The sequence below is a fragment of the Pelophylax lessonae genome (genome assembly GCF_965119305.1).
Source record: "Pelophylax lessonae genome assembly, chromosome: 3".
Taxonomy (NCBI): domain Eukaryota; kingdom Metazoa; phylum Chordata; class Amphibia; order Anura; family Ranidae; genus Pelophylax; species Pelophylax lessonae.
This window is the reverse complement of record NC_138770.1, coordinates 602,045,456-602,065,742: the sequence shown is the minus strand read 5'-3', so window position 1 is coordinate 602,065,742 and position 20,287 is coordinate 602,045,456. Positions and strand designations below refer to the sequence as shown.

The window sequence follows — 20,287 nt, the reverse complement described above, 5'->3', positions numbered from 1 at the left end:
AATTTAATTAACTCACCCCTAATGTGATGGCTGCAACTGCTTCTCTTTGGTGAGGTGTGCGATGTTAGCTGGTATTGATGATGTTGCTACTCGCAACTGGTTTTCCATGTTTGCGTCGGTCAGTCTGGAGCGCAATCGACTTTGTGGTGGTAAGTTTTGAAAAGAACTGCTGGCAGGTAATGCTGGCTGGTACTGCTGGTGGGTACAGCTGGCTGGTACTGCTGGCTCAGGCTGGTACTGCTGGCTTGTACTGTGCTGTGGGTACTGCTGGCTCAGGCTGGTACTGCTATGGGTATTGCTGATTTAGGCTGACTTTTAATAAACACAAATTACTGGAAGTCCGCTTTAAGTTTAATTAATTTAAAAAAATCAGCAAAGTACATTACTTACTATTATTCCGACATGTTTCTTGTTCTGCTTGCTGCTGCATACCTTGAAATCTTCTTCCTCCCATCCCATGTCCCCTGTACCCCCGCCTCTGTAATCTTACTTTGCTGTGAGGGTTAATATTGCTGGAGGAGCTGTGACAGGCACTGATCAGGAGAGCCTGGCTATGCCCACTCTTTCTACCCCCCCACCCCCGCATTTAGAGAAGCCATACTATATCTTCTATGAATTAAATACAATCTATGAATGGAAGACAGGCGGATGATTGAAAGGTCCATCCCTTCAATTAATTGATTGTGTTTCATTCATAGAAGCAACAGTATGGCTCCTATGAATACAACAGTTGGAGGGAAAGAGTGGGCATAGTCGGGTAAACTTAATGAGTGCCTGTCAAGCTTCCTCAATTCTATTAATTCTTACTGCATTGGAAAATTACAGCAGTTGGGGTAGGGTGGGGGGCATCAGAGGAAGAAGATTACAAGGAATTCAGGAGCCAGCAGCTCAAGGGACACATCAGATTAATAGCAAGTAATGTCCCTTGTGCTGTTTTTTTTTTTTTTTTTTTAACTAAACGTAGGCCTTAATAATAGCATGCAATGCCAAGCTATGGTTTCTAAAACAAGCAAAATATGTTATTTTATTAAAAGAGGTATGGAATCCATAGAGAGAAATATCCTTGTGCCACCTGTACAAATCATTATTAAGACCTCATTTGGAACATGCAGTTCAGTTTTGGGCACCAGTTCACAAAAAGGATATCGGGGAACTAGAGAAAGTGCAGAGAAGGGCAACCAAACTGATAAGAGGCATGGAGGAGTTCAGCTATGTGGAACGATTAGAGGAACTAAATTTATTCTCTCTTGAAAAGAGGAGATTAAGGGTAGATAGTGTACAATCAGCATGTATAAATACTTCAGCGGCCCATTTAGTGAACTTGGTGCAGAGTTATCCACTTTCAGGTCATTACAAAGGACAAGGGGCACTGTTCACATTTGAAGGAAAAGAGATTTAACCTCCACATATGGAAAGGTTTCTTCACAGTAAGAGGTGTGAAAATTTGGCACACATTCCCTTAGGAACTAGCTCTGGCAAGCTCAGAGCTGGATGCACTCCTAATTATGCAACATATAACATGTTATTAACATTTGTAGCTAAAAACACAAAAGATTGTTGATCTGGGGACTATTCACTTTCCTTCTGGGGGATCACGATGGAATTCAATTTTCCCTCACTGGATCAAATTGAATCATGCTTTATTGTTTTTTTTTTTTGCCTTCCTCTGGATCATGTGTGGGTATAGAATTGTGTATATGGAGGTTTTCTGTTTATTTATTCTAGTAATTTATTTTTTTCTATTAATTGAACTAGATGGACTTATGTCTTTTTTCAACTTGACTAACTATGCAACTATATAACTTCAAAAATAATATTGTTAATGCTTGCTCAACTGAGAGATGTACCACAACATCAAATCCCTTTTATACAGTGCATCCGGAAAGTATTCACACCGCTTCACATTTTGTTATGTTACAGTCTATATCCAAAATGGTTTAAATTCATTATTTTCTTCAAAATTCTACAAGCAATACCCCATAATGACAACGTGAAAGAAGTTTGTTTGAAATCTTTGCAAATGTATTAAAATTAAAAAACAAAAAAAAAATCAGATGTTCATAAGTATTCACAGCCTTTGCTCAATACTTTGTTGAAGCACCTTTGGCACCAATTACAGCCTTAATTATTTTTGAGTATGATGCTACAAGCTTAGCACACTTATTTTGGGCAGTTTCTCCCATTCTTCTTTGCAGGACCTTTCAAGCTCAATCAGGTTGGAGCATCTGTGCACAGCAATTTTCAGATCTCTCCAGAGATGTTAAATCAGGGTCAAGTCTAGGATCTGGCTGAGCCACTCAAGGACATCCACAGAGTTGTCCCGTAGCCACTCCTTTGTTATCTTGGCTGTGTGCTTAGGGTCGTTACCCTGTTGAAAGATGAACCTTCATCCCAGTTTGAGATCCAGAGCGCTCTGGAGCAGGTTTATTAAGGATGTCTCTCTACATTGCTGCATTCATCTTTCCCTCGATCCTGACTAGTCTCCCAGTTCCTGCAGCTTAAAAACATCCCCATAGCATGATGCTGCCACCACCATGCTTCACTGTAAGGATGGTATTGGCCAGGTGATCAGCAGTGACTGGTTTCCTCCAGACATGATGCTTGCCATTCAGGCCAATGAGTTCAATCTTTGTTTCATCAGATCAGAGAGTTTTTTTTCTCATGGTCTTCTTTTAGGTGCCTTTTTAGGTGCCTTTTTAGGTGCCTGAGGAGTGGCTTCTGTCTGGCCACTCTACCATTTAGGCCTGATTGGTGGAGTGCTGCAGAGATGGTTGTTCTCTAGGAGGTTCTCCTCTTTCCACAGAGAAAAGCTGAAGCTCTATCAGAGTGACCATTGGGTTCTTGGTCACCTGGGTTCTTGGGTCGCCAGACGACAGGCTCTTAGAAGAGTCCTGGTGATGCAGGCCACTGTGCTCATTGGGACCTTCAATGCTACATAAATGTTTCTGTACCGCTCCCCAGATCTGTGCCTTGATACGGTCCTGTCTGGGAGGTCTACAGACAATTTCTTTGACTTCATGGCTTGGTTTGTGCTCTGACATGCACTGTTAACTGTGGGACCTTATATAGACAGGTGTGTGCCTTTCCAAATCCTGTACAATCAACTGAATTTACCGCAGGTGGACTCTAATCAAATTGTAGAAACATCTCAAGTATGAAAAGTGGAAACAGGATGCACCTGAGCTCAATTTTGAGTGCCATGACAAAGGCTGTGAATACTTATGTATTATGTATACATGTGATTTTTTCACTTTTTATTTTTAATAAATTTGCAAAGATTTCAAACAAACTACTTTCACATTGTCATTATGGGGTATTGTTTGAAGAATTTTGTGGAAAATAATGAATTTATTCCATTTTGGAATAAGGCTGTAACATAACAAAATGTGGAAAACGTGAGTGCTGTAAATACTTTCTGGATGCATTGTATATGTAGCGGGCACAGCACAGCCACAAACCTGATAAAACAAAACTGTGATAGACCCCAGTGTGAATTTCCAAGCCTAAGACTTTGACGTGGAGAATGTGACTTTATAGCTGAGATGCCAGATTAATATAATGGCCATATTAACCCCAAATATATATTTTCTTAGGACGGTTGTTGTGGCAAAAAGATGACCAATGGTTGTTGTATGGACATGAAGGAGGAAAATGAGGTGAGATCTACATAGTTTTTTTTTTTGTTATGTACGGTATATTTTAATACATTTTCAACCAGGGGCATAAATATAAATTCCATGACCCCATACCAGAGTTTCACTGTCCCTAATTATTTGCACTTTCCCTACTCTCTGGGATTTAACTTTACAACAGCTTTGTTTGGGACGATCTTGATGTGTGCAGTTTTGTGTCGAGTATCAGAAATATTTATAGCATAATAAAAAAAATCCAGCCTGTCAGGAAATCTCTATGTGGTTGTATGCTGTTTCTTTTTGCTGTAATAAGGAATTGGCTTTAAACAGTCATGACTATAATTTTATAAACATATCATAACTGACATTCAACCAAATGTATCATCACTGCTTAAAAAAACAAATGGATGCAGTCAAAATGAGATAAACTACATAATGTGACAAAGGCATATTGTACATAGAACGTAGCAATTTTGTAATAAATAAATTATACTATTATGTGGAAATAAATATGCAATACAAAGTACAGACAAAAATGGAAACTTTGTAAATAATTAAAAACAAACATATTCTCTAAATGTGCATTACTTGTGAGGGGCTATTACAAACAATAATGATCCAAATAAACACACCTTTAAATTAAACTCTATTTCCAATTAATGTTTTAGCATTGTCCTTATTTTCCTGTGTTCTTCCAACCACCACATGAAATAAGTGCTCAAAATTCTTCTTAGTAAAAACAATAAGTGCTCATAAGTAGTGTTCCGCTACCTAGATGTAAATGGGCCACTCACCAGATAGCTACAGGCCACCAGGACCCAAATTGCTTAGGATAATTTGCCTTGTATCCCAAGATTAATTCAAAGATTTTCCAATCTAGAGCTGTAAAGACCACCAGCTCCCTGGGTGTAATATCAGGAGGTAATGATCTCACATCCACAGCAGGATATTAAATGCCAGAGGTTTTTCCCAAAACACAAAAAATACAAAAAGTTTTAAAATACAAAATGTTAAGCCAAATAATCATGCAGTAACATTTTTATTTTATTTAAAAAATGTAAAATCAAATAAAAAAAATTAACATTTGCCTGTGCCTCGAGGTCCAGTACAGCGACATCATTTCCGGTTTCGTCACGTCCGACCCGCTGGAACGCAGGTGAAACGCACACGTAAGCGAATCGGTGTTTTAAATTATTCAGGCCTACCAAGTGGGTGCCGCTATGAGGCACAGGCAAATGTGAGTTTTTATGATTTGATTTTAAACTTTTTAAATAATAAAAACGTTACTGCACGATTATTTGGCTTCACATTTTGTATTTTGGGAAAAACCTCTGGCATTTAATACCCTGCTGTGGATGTGAGATCAATACCTCCTGATATTACACCCAGGGAGCTAGTGCAATGGTCTTTGCAGATCTAGATTGGAATATCTTTGAAATAATCTTGGGATACAAAGCAAATTATCCTAAGCGATTTGGGTCCTGGTGGCCTGTAGCTATCTGGTGAGTTCACATCTAGGTAGTGGAACACTACTTATGAGCATTTATTGTTTTTACTAAGAAGAATTTTGATCACTTATTTCACGTGGTGATTGGAAGAACACAGGAAAATAAGGACAATGCTAATACAATAATTGGAAATAGTGTTTAATTTAAAATTGTGTTTCTTTGGATCATTATTTTTGTAATAGCGTCTCACAAGTAATGCACATTTATTGTTTGGTAATCACCAAATTTGACAGCAGCTGTACTTATGGTTATAAGGTTATAATTTACCTCACTAGAAGGAGGCGCCATTTTTAATTATTTAGTTTTAAACTTATTCTCTAGTTGACTAATTGATTTACTTAAAGAAGAATTCCAGATATGGCATTTCATACATATTGGTACATAGGTCCAGCTTCAACCAATGTAACTGTGCATATACTGCACCATACTTGTGGGATCTTTCTAGAAGAAGGAAATCACTGTAGAAGACATTGGGTTCCATGCTAAACAACTGCCCTGATGCATTGGGAACATAGGAGGTTGGCCAGTAGAGATCACTGAAGTAGCGGTGTTTGCTGCATTGATTTCCAGCCTCTATAGGGATTCCACATGTATGGTATATGCAGTGTCAACGCTGTGAGAACTGTGAGAGAAAATGCAGTTTTCAGTACAGGCATGAGAATGGATGCACATTAAAAAAATCTCCAATATAGATCATCAGATTTCGACATTGTTTGACATACTTGATATGACTGCAAAGAATCCCCAGCAGAAGACAGAGAACGGCCAGAAGAAGACCATGAAACACTCAGAAAAAGACATAGGGCACTCAGCAGAAGATTTATGAACTCAGTAGATGGCACAGGACAGTCAGTAAACACAAGGCACTCGGTTTAAAGACATGGGACACTCAGTGGGAGAATTGGGATAATCTATAGTAAATATGGGGCATTCAGTGGAGACCATGAGGCCATTAAAACAAGGCATAGGGCATTCAGTAGAAGACATGGGGCACCCAGCAGAAGACCTGAGATATTTAGGAATTTAGTAATAAACATGAACACGGGCAGTTAATAGAAGACAGGAGACCTCAGGGCCCCCTACTAAAATGTTACTGACCCCATTCACTCAGGCTTCCCACTCAACTTTGATTGAGATGATATGGTTGTGTACAACTTTATGTACAACATCAGAAGCACAAATCACATATATACGTTTTCCAACCTGCTAGGAACTCTGTGTGATCGGATGCTGTCATGACTATAATTTCATAAAGATGATGGCATGACTGACAAATGCATCTTAAATAAATATTAATTAAATCAGAAATACATGTGTAATGTTGTAAAATATTTTTTTTTTCTGTATAGACAAACATATCCTCAGCTTTGTTTGACCCATCAGAATTCAGACCCTTGGACCCAACGCAAGAGCTAATTTTCCCTCCAGAACTACTGGTAAGAGTTGGCTGGAGTTAAAAAATCAAACATTTTGGGTATAGATGATTGTAATGTATTGCATCTCACTGTTTGAACGACCATTAGTGTGAAAAGAAATAAAAGTGCCAAATCTGCACACAGTACTAGTAAAAATAATATCGAATTGTTAACACAAAATATCCATTTATGACAATTACAGGTCATATGATGTGTTATCAATTTTAAATGATAAAAAAATAGAAAGTACGGGCCTTTCATTCCTTATCGACATTCCTATTTAAAATGCTCATATGATGCTATATGTACAATACACTTGTAAAATAATGATGTAAATTATAGACAGATATCTAAGTGAACACATGTGAGAAGTATTATGTACTGTATATATATTTGAATAAAATGTTGTAGTATATTTTATTGTCCCTGAATACAATTTATACATTTTAAATTGATATAATACAGTATGTATATACATTATGGAAAATAATATATATATATAATATATATATATATATATATATATATATATATACAGGTCCCTCTAAAAAAATTAGCATATTGTAATAAAGTTCATTATTTTCTGTAATGTACTGATAAACATTAGACTTTCATATATTTTAGATTCATTACACACAACTGAAGTAGTGCAAGCCTTTTATTGTTTAATATTGATGATTTTGGCATACAGCTCATGAAAAACCAAAATTCCTATCTCAAAAAATTAGCATATCATGAAAAGGTTCTCTAAACGAGCTATTAACCTAATCATCTGAATCAACTAATTAACTCTAAACACCTGCAAAAGATTCCTGAGGCTTTTAAAAACTCCCAGCCTGGTTCATTACTCAAAACCGCAATCATGGGTAAGACTGCAGACCTGACTGCTGTCCAGAAGGCCATCATTGACACCCTCAAGCAAGAGGGTAAGACACAGAAAGAAATTTCTAAACGAATAGGCTGTTCCCAGAGTGCTATATCAAGGCACCTCAGTGGGAAGTATGTGGGAAGGAAAAAGTGTGGCAGAAAATGCTGCACAACGAGAAGAGGTGACCGGACCCTGAGGAAGATTGTGGAGAAGGACCGATTCCAGACCTTGGGGGACCTGCGAAAGCAGTGGACTGAGGCTGGAGTAGAAACATCTAGAGCCACCGTGTACAGGCGCCATTATCAGTACATTACAGGAGAGAGAGAGAGAGAGAGAGCTATCCTGGTAGGAGGCAATATAAAGATTCCCAGAGAGAGAGAGAGAGAGAGAGAGAGAGAGAGAGAGAGAGAGCTATCCTGGTAGGAGGCAATAGAAAGATTCCCAGAGAGAGAGAGAGAGAGAGCTATCCTGGTAGGAGGCAATAGAAAGATTCCCAGAGAGAGAGAGAGAGAGAGAGAGAGAGAGAGCTATCCTGGTAGGAGGCAATAGAAAGATTCCCAGAGAGAGAGAGAGAGAGAGAGAGAGAGAGAGAGAGCTATCCTGGTAGGAGGCAATAGAAAGATTCCCAGAGAGAGAGAGAGAGAGAGAGAGAGAGAGAGAGAGAGAGAGAGAGAGCTATCCTGGTAGGAGGCAATAGAAAGATTCCCAGAGAGAGAGAGAGCTATCCTGGTAGAATGCAATAGAAAGATTCCCAGAGAGAGAGAGAGAGAGAGAGACAGCTATCCTGGTAGGAGCCAATAGAAAGATTCCCAGAGAGAGAGAGAGAGAGAAAGCTATCCTGGTAGGAGCCAATAGAAAGATTCCCAGAGAGAGAGAGAGAGAGAGAGAGAGCTATCCTGGTAGGAGGCAATAGAAAGATTCCCAGAGAGAGAGAGAGAGAGAGAGAGAGAGAGAGAGAGAGAGAGCTATCCTGGTAGGAGGCAATATAAAGATTCCCAGAGAGAGAGAGAGAGAGAGCTATCCTGGTAGGAGCCAATAGAAAGATTCCCAGAGAGAGAGAGAGAGAGAGAGAGAGAGAGAGAGAGCTATCCTGGTAGGAGCCAATAGAAAGATTCCCAGAGAGAGAGAGAGAGAGAGAGAGAGAGAGAGAGAGAGAGAGAGAGAGAGAGAGCTATCCTGGTAGGAGGCAATAGAAAGATTCCCAGAGAGAGAGAGAGAGAGAGAGCTATCCTGGTAGGAGGCAATAGAAAGATTCCCAGAGAGAGAGAGAGAGAGAGAGAGAGAGAGAGAGAGAGAGAGAGAGAGAGAGCTATCCTGGTAGGAGGCAATAGAAAGATTCCCAGAGAGAGAGAGAGAGAGAGAGAGAGAGAGAGAGAGAGCTATCCTGGTAGGAGGCAATAGAAAGATTCCCAGAGAGAGAGAGAGAGAGCTATCCTGGTAGGAGGCAATAGAAAGATTCCCAGAGAGAGAGAGAGAGAGAGAGAGAGAGAGAGAGAGCTATCCTGGTAGGAGGCAATAGAAAGATTCCCAGAGAGAGAGAGAGAGAGAGAGAGAGAGAGAGAGAGAGATATCCTGGTAGGAGGCAATAGAAAGATTCCCAGAGAGAGAGAGAGAGAGAGAGCTATCCTGGTAGGAGCCAATAGAAAGATTCCCAGAGAGAGAGAGAGAGAGAGAGAGAGAGCTATCCTGGTAGGAGCCAATAGAAAGATTCCCAGAATTCGTTTTCCCAACAGTTGAGGTAACAGCCACTCTTTGGCTTAATAAACAGTTCGGGGGGGGGGGGGTTGTGTTTTTATTTTTGGGTAACTTAGATGGGGTTAGGGAATTTAGTGGGATGCTCCAAAAATATGTCCAAATGGGAGGACACTTATCTATAGAACTATGAGCTTGTAGCAAACTTTAGCTAACTTGAGGATTGTAATCTTCCGCTGGAGAATTGTTGAAGCAAAGTCATTTTTAACAGGGAATTAAATAATGGATTAAGCTCTTCAGGACACTGGACACTATGTCACCTTTACACACATGCACAGCTCTAACCCATGAGGGAATGGCCTCAGCCCAAAGTCTTCAGGATCTCCCTCACCAGTCTGTACTCACAAAATGTCCTTGGAAAGTTGGTTGCCTCCTTCCAACATCCATGCCACACATTCCCCCTGTGATACCAGACTAGATCAGCAGGCACCCCACAGGCACATGTCAGGCACTCGCTACACATTTCTATAGCTGTTAGATGAGGATTTGAAGATGTGCTTTGCATCACAAACCACAACAGATGATCTCAGTGGAGTAAAATAAAGCAGCCAGGTTGGATTTTTTTTTGTTTCATCACCTATAAGACAGGAGCAACAACAGGGGATTTGAGGTCAACTAACATTTGATGCCAGCTTTGATGAGTATTATAAGTGTTTTAGGTATCTGACAAAGCGACACAAGCTGTGGAATTTACTATCTTACAAACCCTTTTTGGAAACTTAGTTGTGTAACTGAGTATCTCTGTGCCAAGCTTGGGGAGCCAAATTTGCCGGCAGATAAAATGATCCTTAACTGTTGCAGTAATGGCAGAAGTTTTTGTTTTTGCACAATTATACAGGCTAACTTTGACAAGGGCAGATAGCCAGGAAATTCACTGTAGTCTAATGCATGCTCAAAGTGTGAGCACCTTGTTAAAGCTTTATAGTATATGTGAACCCTTACCTTCTAAGACAACCCATCCAGTGTAAAATAAAAAAGAAAGGCAAAAATTATAAAATAATTGTATTATTTTTTCCCCTTTTTTTTTGGAAGTGGTCACATAACTTCTGATCTCAGCTGCGTAAGAATCTCAGAGAGCTGGGGGAAGAGAAACAGCAATACACTAAACTTTAGAGTGAATGGCTGTGCAGGGGGAGGCGTGTTAGCACAAGTCTGATCATTGAAGGAGAGCAAGATGAATTCCAGCATAGCTAGAAAACTGACCACGCTGGTCTCTCATTCTTAGTGTGGTAAGTTTTTAATAGGAAGGCAGAAGGACTGGCAGGAACACCAGGGATTTGACACAAAGGAAGCATTACAAAGAGAACAGGATACTTTTTCATAAAAGTACATGGTACAGGAGGCACATATCAGGAATATGAAATGTTGGGTTAACATATTCTTTATTGCCCAGTTAAAAGTCTCATACTTTTTTGGTCTCTTTATAGTCCTATACCCCTGAATGTTATGATTTGTGATGACTGTTTTTAAAAAAAATTTTTTTTATAAGATCTTATTTATTAGATTTCGGTGTGCACAATGCGTGCAATAATACATCAAACACCAAGCCTGGTAGCAAAACATACAGAGCATCTAAATCAAGTTTCATTACTCATTGATATAGGTAAGGTATACAATGTCATAGTAATAACGAAATGGGTCATGATGACAAAGGGCACATACTTTTTTAGTTCAATTTCTCTTTTATTATATTTTTTCCACAAAACAAAATAACATACATACAAAAAAAAAAACAACAGCAAAATATAAACAAACAATATTACAATAAACTTGTCAGTTATAACATTATACCTTCAAAAAAATGAGAAAAAGAAAAAGAAAAAACAAGAGAGAAGGAAAGAAAAAGAAGAAGAAAGAGGCAGAAAAAGAAGAGAAATAAGAGGAATCTTCCTTCCAGTCTACTTTAATCACCACCCAAGAGATTCCCATATTTAGAATACCCTTTATCTCGAGTCTCTCATCACTCGACATCAATTTTGTAATGGGAAAATTTCGTACTACTCAACAGTTCCTATGTTGACACACATACAGTACGGTATCGCTAATCCATTGTTACTATACATCTTAAATTATTTAACCATGGCTTCCATCTGACTCCAAATATTTTCTTCGTCAAACTTATTGTGGCCATAATTTTTTCCATCTCACATTGTTGATTAAGTAATTCAACCGCATCAGATGGAGTTGGTACTTCCTGGGAGTTCCATCTTCTTGTAATTAAAAGTTTTGCCGCTAATAAGAGATGTATAATTACTACTCGGTACTTAGGGAGAATATCATAGATATTTAAATGAAGAATCGCCATCTCAGGGCTTGGAATTATGTTTTTTTCTACAACTTCTGAGACCATGGAGAATATTTTGTTCCAAAATGCTCTAATCGATTTACACTCCCAAATTATATGTAATAACGACCCTTGCTCACCACATTCTCTCCAACATAGTGCTGATGTTAAAGGATAGAATTTGGACAGCTTAATGGGAGTCAAATACCAAAAATTTAGGATTTTTTTTATATAATTCCCAATGGTTGATACATTTTTATGAAACATATGTGACATCAAAGGCTTTCAACCAACTCATTTCGGAAAAAGATTTCCCTAGTACTTTCTCCCATTTTAAGACAGTAGTGGATTTAGAATAGATATTATGCTTGTTCAATATATCATAAATAATTGAGATACCATTAGTGGTAGTCAACGGTTCCTGATACAACTTATGTATAGAAATTGGTAGTTTGACATATAAGGGAAGCTTATTCTTCTGTAAGAACGAACGTATTTGATAGTAGCTCAATAATGCTGATGATAGTATTCTATACTGGTGGGCCAAATACTCAAAAGAACAGATCCCTGTTTCGTTATACAAATCTTTCAAACTGTCAACATCGCTTCTCAACCACAATTTTATATCAGCATTAGAGATGTACCGAACGATTCGCCGGTGTCACGGCACTGCCGCGTACTCACCTGCGTCTGGGCGCCTGCGGCGTTCTCGCAACAGAGTCTCGGTGCTTGCCGGTCACAGAGACACCCCCTCCGGGTCTGCGGTGGCTCCTTCTCCTCCCCTCACCTCTGAGGACTGCAGCAGCACACTGTCATGGCAAGATGGCGGCCGCCATGCGGTTAGTGTTTTACACAGAGGGAGAGAGGAGAGTTGAAGATCTGGTAAGATCAGGTTCTATGAAGCAAACCAAGATGGCGCTGGGTCTGTGACCTCCCTTTATAGCCCCTGGCAGCCCCACCTACTGGTGGGAGGTGGCGGGTCATGTGATCCTGGCTCCCTATATAAACCAAGCACACCTTCCAGTCAGTGCTTGGTTATTTTCCTTGCTCCTGTGTGTCTGCTAATTGCATTGTCTGTGTTCCTGATCCTTTCTCCCTCAGGTGGATACTCCTTGATTGCCTGCCAGACCTGACTCCAGAGTTGTCGACCTTACCTCCTCCTCTTCATTAAAGGCCCCCGTGCCACCACAGTCCCTACGGGGCCCTGTTCCCACTTCCAGGGACTCCTAAGGGTCGTGATTGTAAGGGAGTGCTGTTCCACTGCAACTGGGTTCCCTCTCCACTGCAAGACCCCAGGTGGGTTGTGACATAATAACCAAGCCGCAAAAATGGAACCCGCAGGAACAGCCGAAGCTATTACTGCTCTCACCCAACAGATGACAGCCTTGGCTCAAGCCGTCCAAGATCTACAAGCCAGTAACGCTATGCTTCTTCAACATGAACAAAGAAGGGCTCAGTCTGTACCCCTTCCAGTCTCACCCCCAGCCACTGGTCCGGTACTAACTGCATTCCCAGAACCAGCCATTCCTATGCCTGACAAGTTTACTGGAAAGAAGTCTGAACTGCGATCATTCATCACAGCTTGTGAACTACTCTTCGTCCTAAAACCACGCACCTACCCCAATGATTACGTGAAGGTCCGCACAACCATTGCCTTGCTGTCAGGTCAACCACAAACCTGGGCACACCAACTCCTGCACTCAAAGAGTCCAATACTGGAGACCTGGGACTCTTTTGCCGCAGCTATGCGTACATTATATGATGACCCTTTGAGACCCTCCGCTGCTCGCTCAGCCCTCCGTTCCCTCCGGCAAGGAAGAAGACCTGTGGAGGACTACACCACGGATTTCCGGGAGTTGGCGTCTGACACTGGTTATAATGAAACTGGCCTGATAGAACAGTACCGACTAGGACTATCCAGGGCCTTAAAAGATGAATTAGCCAGAGTTGGGGTACCCCCTTCCTTGGAGGGTCTGATCCTCCTAGTCACCCAATTAGACCGACGCTTCCGTGAACGAAGAAGTGAGAGACAGGCTCCAGCTTATCTCCGGTCCTTGGATTCCCCAGGGCCTATGCCTTCTGCTTCTCCATCCTCTTCCTCATCTGAAGAACCTATGCAAATAGGCATGGTTCGCCGTCCACTAACGGAAGAAGAACGCAAGAGACGCCGTTCTCAAGGACTTTGTCTCTATTGTGGGAAAGCCGATCACCAACTCCGGTCATGCCCCGTCCGACCCACAACCTCACCTGGTAAGGGTTCCTTAGCCCCTTCTTCCTGGACTTCTACTGTTCCATCCACCTCTTCTTACTTATCTGTTTCTCTTTCTCTCCAGTGGGGAAGTAGAGATCTCCAGATTACGGCCATCATCGACTCCGGAGCCAGCGGGTGTTTCATAGACCAGACCTTGGTCCGATCACATCATCTGCCTATGCAACTTAAGTCACGGCCGTTATCCCTATTCGTGGTAGATGGGACTCCTATCAAAACTGGACCCGTACTACATGAAACCGGTCCCATCTGTCTCCTCCTTGGTCACCATAAAGAGACTATCAGTTTGGATATTGTACCCTCACCAATATTCCCACTCATCCTCGGCCTTCCCTGGCTTCGCACCCACAATCCAGCGATAGACTGGATTAAGGGTACTCTCACCTTCTCTTCCACCTTTTGCACCTCCACTTGCTTAAAAGAGGCACCCACGCATCTACTCACGATAAACCTTGACCCTCCAGTTATCTTGCCAGACAAATACAAGGAGTTCCAGGATGTCTTCAACAAACAAAATGCAGATCAGTTGCCCCCAAGACGTCCATATGATTGTCCAATCGATTTGCTCCCAGGTGCCCCTATCCCCTATGGACGTGTATTCCCTCTGTCGGAAACTGAACTCGCGCACCTTAAGGGGTACATTTCTGACAGCCTCGCCAAAGGTTTCATCAGACCTTCCACGTCACCAGCAGGAGCAGGTATATTTTTTGTTGGTAAGAAAGATCGAGGTCTTCGCCCATGTATTGACTACCGTGCCTTGAATAACATCACTATTAAGAATCGATACCCCTTACCTCTGATACCCGAGCTCCTAGATCGATTAAGGAAAGCAAAGATTTTCTCGAAACTAGACCTACGAGGGGCATATAACCTGGTCCGCATACGCAAGGGGGATGAGTGGAAGACAGCATTCAGGACACGCTACGGACATTTTGAATATCTCGTCATGCCCTTCGGGCTCTGCAATGCCCCGGCCACATTCCAGCACTTCCTGAATGATGTCTTCCGTGATATACTGGATTCTTTTGTCGTAATATATCTAGATGACATACTGATCTTCTCCTCTTCTTCTGCTGAACATAACGAGCATATGAGAAGGGTACTTCTCCGTCTCCGTGAGCACAGACTCTATGCCAAGTTGGAGAAATGTGTTTTTGATACAGAATCCGTGGAATTCCTGGGGTACTTGATCTCTCCGGGGCAAATACAAATGGACCCTCGTAAGATCACAGCTATCCTGGAATGGCCTATCCCTAAGGACAAGAAGTCTGTACAGCGCTTCATTGGGTTTGCCAATTTCTATAGACGTTTTATCAGAGGTTTTTCCCAGGTATGCTCCCCCATTACAGCCCTGACAAAAAGCCACAACCTGTTCACATGGACCAACCAAGCTCAAGAGGCCTTTGAGAAACTAAAAGAACTGTTTACCCAGGCTCCTATTCTCATCCAGCCCGATTCTACAAAGGCCTTTTTCCTTGAAGTTGATGCCTCCGATATTGCCATTGGGGGTATCCTGTCCCAAAGAGGTGAGAGGGATGATCGACTTCACCCCGTGGCATTCTACTCACGAAAACTCCTGCCCGCTGAAATTAACTATGACGTGGGCGAAAGGGAACTTCTTGCTGTCAAAAACACTCTAGAGGAATGGCGCCATCTCCCTGAAGGAGCACCCTTACCTGTAACTGTATATACAGACCACCGTAATCTAGAGTACCTACGTACTGCTAAGAGACTGCGTCCCCGCTGGGCTTTATTCTTTTCCAGATTTAATTTGCAGATCACCTACCGCCCTGGCTCAAAAAATCAAAAGGCAGATGCTCTATCACGCATGTATGAAAAGACAAACCCAACAGATCAAACCCAAGACACCATCCTACCTCCAAACCAATTCCTAGCAATACAGGTATCACTCCTAGACCGTATACTCAATTCATCGGTCCAACCACCGGTGATGATACCTCCTCTGATCCAGAAACAAGGCTTATGGTACCATGGTGAACAACTGTATATACCACCTTCACTCCAGTCTGAGGTAATTGGCCAGTTCCATGATACCCTTTCAGCAGGTCACGGAGGAATTACCCAGACATTTGAAAACATTAGCCGTTATTATTGGTGGCCTTCTATTAAATCGGACGTCAGGGATTATGTCCTTTCTTGTGATATATGTGCTCGATCAAAGACCCCAAAGATAAAACCTGTGGGTCTTCTCCAACCTCCTGCAGTTCCTCAAGGGCCATGGACCGACATAGCCATGGACTTTATTGTGGATCTACCCTTATCACACAAACACAACACCATCATGGTGGTAGTGGATAGATTCACAAAAATGGCACATTTCATTCCTTCTGTAGGACTTCCATCTGCTTCAAAGACTGCCTCCTTGTTCCTGCAAAACATCTTTCATATACATGGATTACCCCAAACCATCATCACTGACCGTGGGTCCCAGTTCACCTCCCGTTTCTGGTCCCATTTTTGTCGTCATCTAAGGATCCAACGATGTTTATCCTCGGCTTACCATCCTCAGACCAACGGCCAAACAGAACGTACCAACCAGATTCTGGAACAATATCTTCGTTGTTTCACTACACATCTGCAAGACGACTGGTTATCTCTGCTTCCCACAGCAGAGTTCTCCTACAACAACCACATGCACCACTCCAGCAAGATGACACCTTTTTATGCCAACTATGGTTTCCATCCATGTGCCCTTCCAGAGCTACCTTGTCCAAACACAGTGCCTGATGTAGCCTCACAACTGAACAAACTTAGACATCTTAAGCCTATGTTGTACCAGACCCTGAAAATAGCACAACAACGCTGCAAAGGATATGCAGACAAAAAAAGGTCACCAGCACCCACCTATGAGCCAGGAGACAAAGTCTGGCTGTCCACACAACAGGTTACAGGTTACATCCGGTTTTTCATGTATCCCTCCTAAAACCTTGGAAACCCAACAGATTTCCTTCCCGTATTGTGGCTCCACCCTCTCCAGTGGTTGTGGATGGCTCTGAAGAGTTTGAAGTCCAAGAGATTCTTGATTCCAGACGTCGTAGGGGAAATCTGGAGTATCTCATCCACTGGAAAGGGTATGGCCCAGAGGAGAGATCCTGGGAGCCAGCTAAGAATGTTCATGCACCTGCCAAGATTAGAGCTTTCCACAGAAGACACCCTGGCCGACCAACCCTATTTCGCGCCCTGAGGTCGCATTTAGGAAGGGGGCTCTGTCACGGCACTGCCGCGTACTCACCTGCGTCTGGGCGCCTGCAGCGTTCTCGCAACAGAGTCTCGGTGCTTGCCGGTCACAAAGACACCCCCTCCGGGTCTGCGGTGGCTCCTTCTCCTCCCCTCACCTCTGAGGACTGCAGCAGCACACTGTCATGGCAAGATGGCGGCCGCCATGCGGTTAGTGTTTTACACAGAGGGAGAGAGGAGAGTTGAAGATCTGGTAAGATCAGGTTCTATGAAGCAAACCAAGATGGCGCTGGGTCTGTGACCTCCCTTTATAGCCCCTGGCAGCCCCACCTACTGGTGGGAGGTGGCGGGTCATGTGATCCTGGCTCCCTATATAAACCAAGCACACCTTCCAGTCAGTGCTTGGTTATTTTCCTTGCTCCTGTGTGTCTGCTAATTGCATTGTCTGTGTTCCTGATCCTTTCTCCCTCAGGTGGATACTCCTTGATTGCCTGCCAGACCTGACTCCAGAGTTGTCGACCTTACCTCCTCCTCTTCATTAAAGGCCCCCGTGCCACCACAGTCCCTACGGGGCCCTGTTCCCACTTCCAGGGACTCCTAAGGGTCGTGATTGTAAGGGAGTGCTGTTCCACTGCAACTGGGTTCCCTCTCCACTGCAAGACCCCAGGTGGGTTGTGACAGCCGGCGAACGGTTCCCGGCGAACTTCGAACGTTCGCGTTCGCCGCTGCGGGCGAACATATGCGATGTTCGGTCCGCCTCCTATACATCATCATTGAGGCAAACTTTGACCCTGAACATCACAGTCAGCAGACACATTCCAGGCCAATCAGCATACCTCCCTCCCACCTCCTATAAATAAGCAAGGGCAGCATCCATTTTAGATCATTTCTGTGTTACTGAGAGCAGGGAAAGTGCTGGTGCTGCTGCTGCTGTTATAGCTGGGGACAGTTCCCGGTCTTGTTAGCCAGTGTTCTTGGTACACTCCTGCTGTAAGGACAGCACCCCAAAAAGCCCTTCCTAGGGCTATATATATATATCTATTGTCCCCAAAAGCCCTTTTGAGGGCTGGTATTTGTGTAATTTTTTTTGTTCTGTGATATATATATATATATATATATATATATATATATTGTCCCCAAAAGCCCTTTTGAGGGCTGGTATTTGTGTAATTTTTTTTGTTCTGTGATATATATATATATATATATATATATATATATATATATATATATATATATTGTCCCCAAAAGCCCCTTTGAGGGCTGGTATTTGAGTATTTTTTTAATATATATATATATATATATATGTAGCATGTCCAGAACCAGAAAAAAAAGATCATATAGGTGTAAAAGGGGTTCCCACCATACCTGCTCTACTGAAAAATTATCTTTTTTTTCTGGTTCTGGACATGCTACAGAGCTGAAACTTCACAGGTACACTTTTTAGACCCCCTAGACACTATATCACACAAAAAAAGTTCTTAAAAATTGTCATTTTTGATAGAGAGGCAATTATTGGAAAAAAAAAAAACTTAACAAAAAAAAATTTCTTTGGATTTATTGTTTGGGGGGTCTAAAAGGTGTACCTGTGAAGTTTCAGCTCTGCAGCATGTCCAGAACCAGGAAAAAAAGATCATATAGGTGTAAAAGGGGTTCCCACCATCCCTGCTCTACTGAAAAATTATCTTTTTTTCTGGTTCTGGACATGCTACAGAGCTGAAACTTCACAGGTACACTTTGTAGACCCCCTAGACACTAAATCACACAAAAAAGTTCTTAAAAATTGTCATTTTTGATAGAGAGACAATTATTGGAAAAAAAAAAAACTTAACAAAAAAAAAATTTCTTTGGATTTATTGTCTGGGGGGGTCTAAAAAGTGTACCTGTGAAGTTTCAGCTCTGCAGCATGTCCAGAACCAGGAAAAAAAAGATCATATAGGTGTAGAAGGGGTTCCCACCATCCCTGCTCTACTGAAAAATTATCTTTTTTTCTGGTTCTGGACATGCTACAGAGCTGAAACTTCACAGGTACACTTTTTAGACCCCCTAGACACTAAATCACACAAAAAAAGTTCTTAAAAATTGTCATTTTTGATAGAGAGACAATTATTGGAAAAAAAAAAACTTAAAAAAAATTTCTTTGGATTTATTGTCTGGGGGGTCTAAAAAGTGTACCTGTGAAGCTTCAGCTCTGTAGCATGTCCAGAACCAGAAAAAAAATAGAATTAGGGTTAGGGCTAGGGTTAGGGTTAGGGTTAGGGTCAGGGCTAAGGTTAGGGTTATTTTTAGTGCTTAGGGTTAGAGTTAGAGGGGTAGGGGTAGGGCTACTAACTCTAACCCTAAGTATCTCACCGTAACCCTAACCCTAGCCCCTAACACTAAATCTAACCCTAACCCTCTAACCATAACCCTAACCCTCTAACCTTAACCCTAACCCTCTAAGCCTAGCCATAAAAATAACCCTAACCCTAAACCTAACCCTAACCCTAACCCTAGCCCTAACCCTAGCCCTAACCCTAGCCCTAACCCTAACCCTAGCCCTAACCCTAATTCGTATTTTTTTTCTGGTTCCGGACATGCTACAGAGCTGAAACTTCACAGGTACACTTTTTAGACCCCCCAGATGCTAAATCCAAAGAAATTTTATATTTTTATTTTTTTTTAATTCTTCCAATAATTGTCTCTCTATCAAAAAATTACAATTTTTAAGAACTTTTTTTTTGTGTGATCCCTCTCCGGCATGCCACAGTCCAGGTGTTTGTCCCCTTGAAACAACTTTTCCATTACTATTGTGGCCAGAAAGAGTCCCTGTGGGTTTTAAAATTCGCCTGCCTATTAAAGTCTATGGCGGTTCGCAATGTTCGCTGGTTCGCGAACATTCGCCGATGTTCGCGTTCGCCGTTCGCGAACAGCGAATTTTATGTTCACGACATCACTAATCAGCATTAGGGATAAAGCACTGGAGAACTGAAAAAGGAGTCGGGAATTCAGATATCGTCCCATATTCGAAGGGCATGTGGATAGTTTCTGCCCACACTGTAAGGGCTGTTTGGACCATTATAGATTGAGTATTAGGCACCCCAGCTCTGATCATTACAGCTATCATTACAGTTCTAAGATTCTCCTGTTTACAATCATTCATCTCTAATCCCACCCATCTTTTATGCTGCTCAGAAGACCACCAATACTTCAGTTGGTCCAATACAGATGCTTTATAATATTTAGGACCGAAGGGACTACCATCCCTCCGTGCCTCCTATGTCTCCTCATAATGAGGGATGAACATCAGGGGGGTTTCCCTTGCCATATAATTTGATTAAAATACTTTTGAACAGAGTTGCAATATTGAGATGGAAGGGAAATT

At 41.9% G+C, this 20,287-nt stretch overlaps 1 protein-coding gene across 2 annotated transcripts in view; it reads left to right on the top strand.

Moving 5' to 3' along the window:
- XDH (xanthine dehydrogenase) overlaps window positions 1-20,287 on the top strand; it is an 897,187-nt gene that overhangs the window by 54,938 nt on the left and 821,962 nt on the right. For both annotated transcript variants that reach the window (XM_082252550.1, XM_082252549.1), the window contains exons 7-8: window positions 3,594-3,656; window positions 6,490-6,576. In XM_082252550.1, coding sequence (XP_082108676.1) covers window positions 3,594-3,656; window positions 6,490-6,576 — 150 coding nt within the window. The remainder of the gene's footprint in view (window positions 1-3,593; window positions 3,657-6,489; window positions 6,577-20,287) is intronic.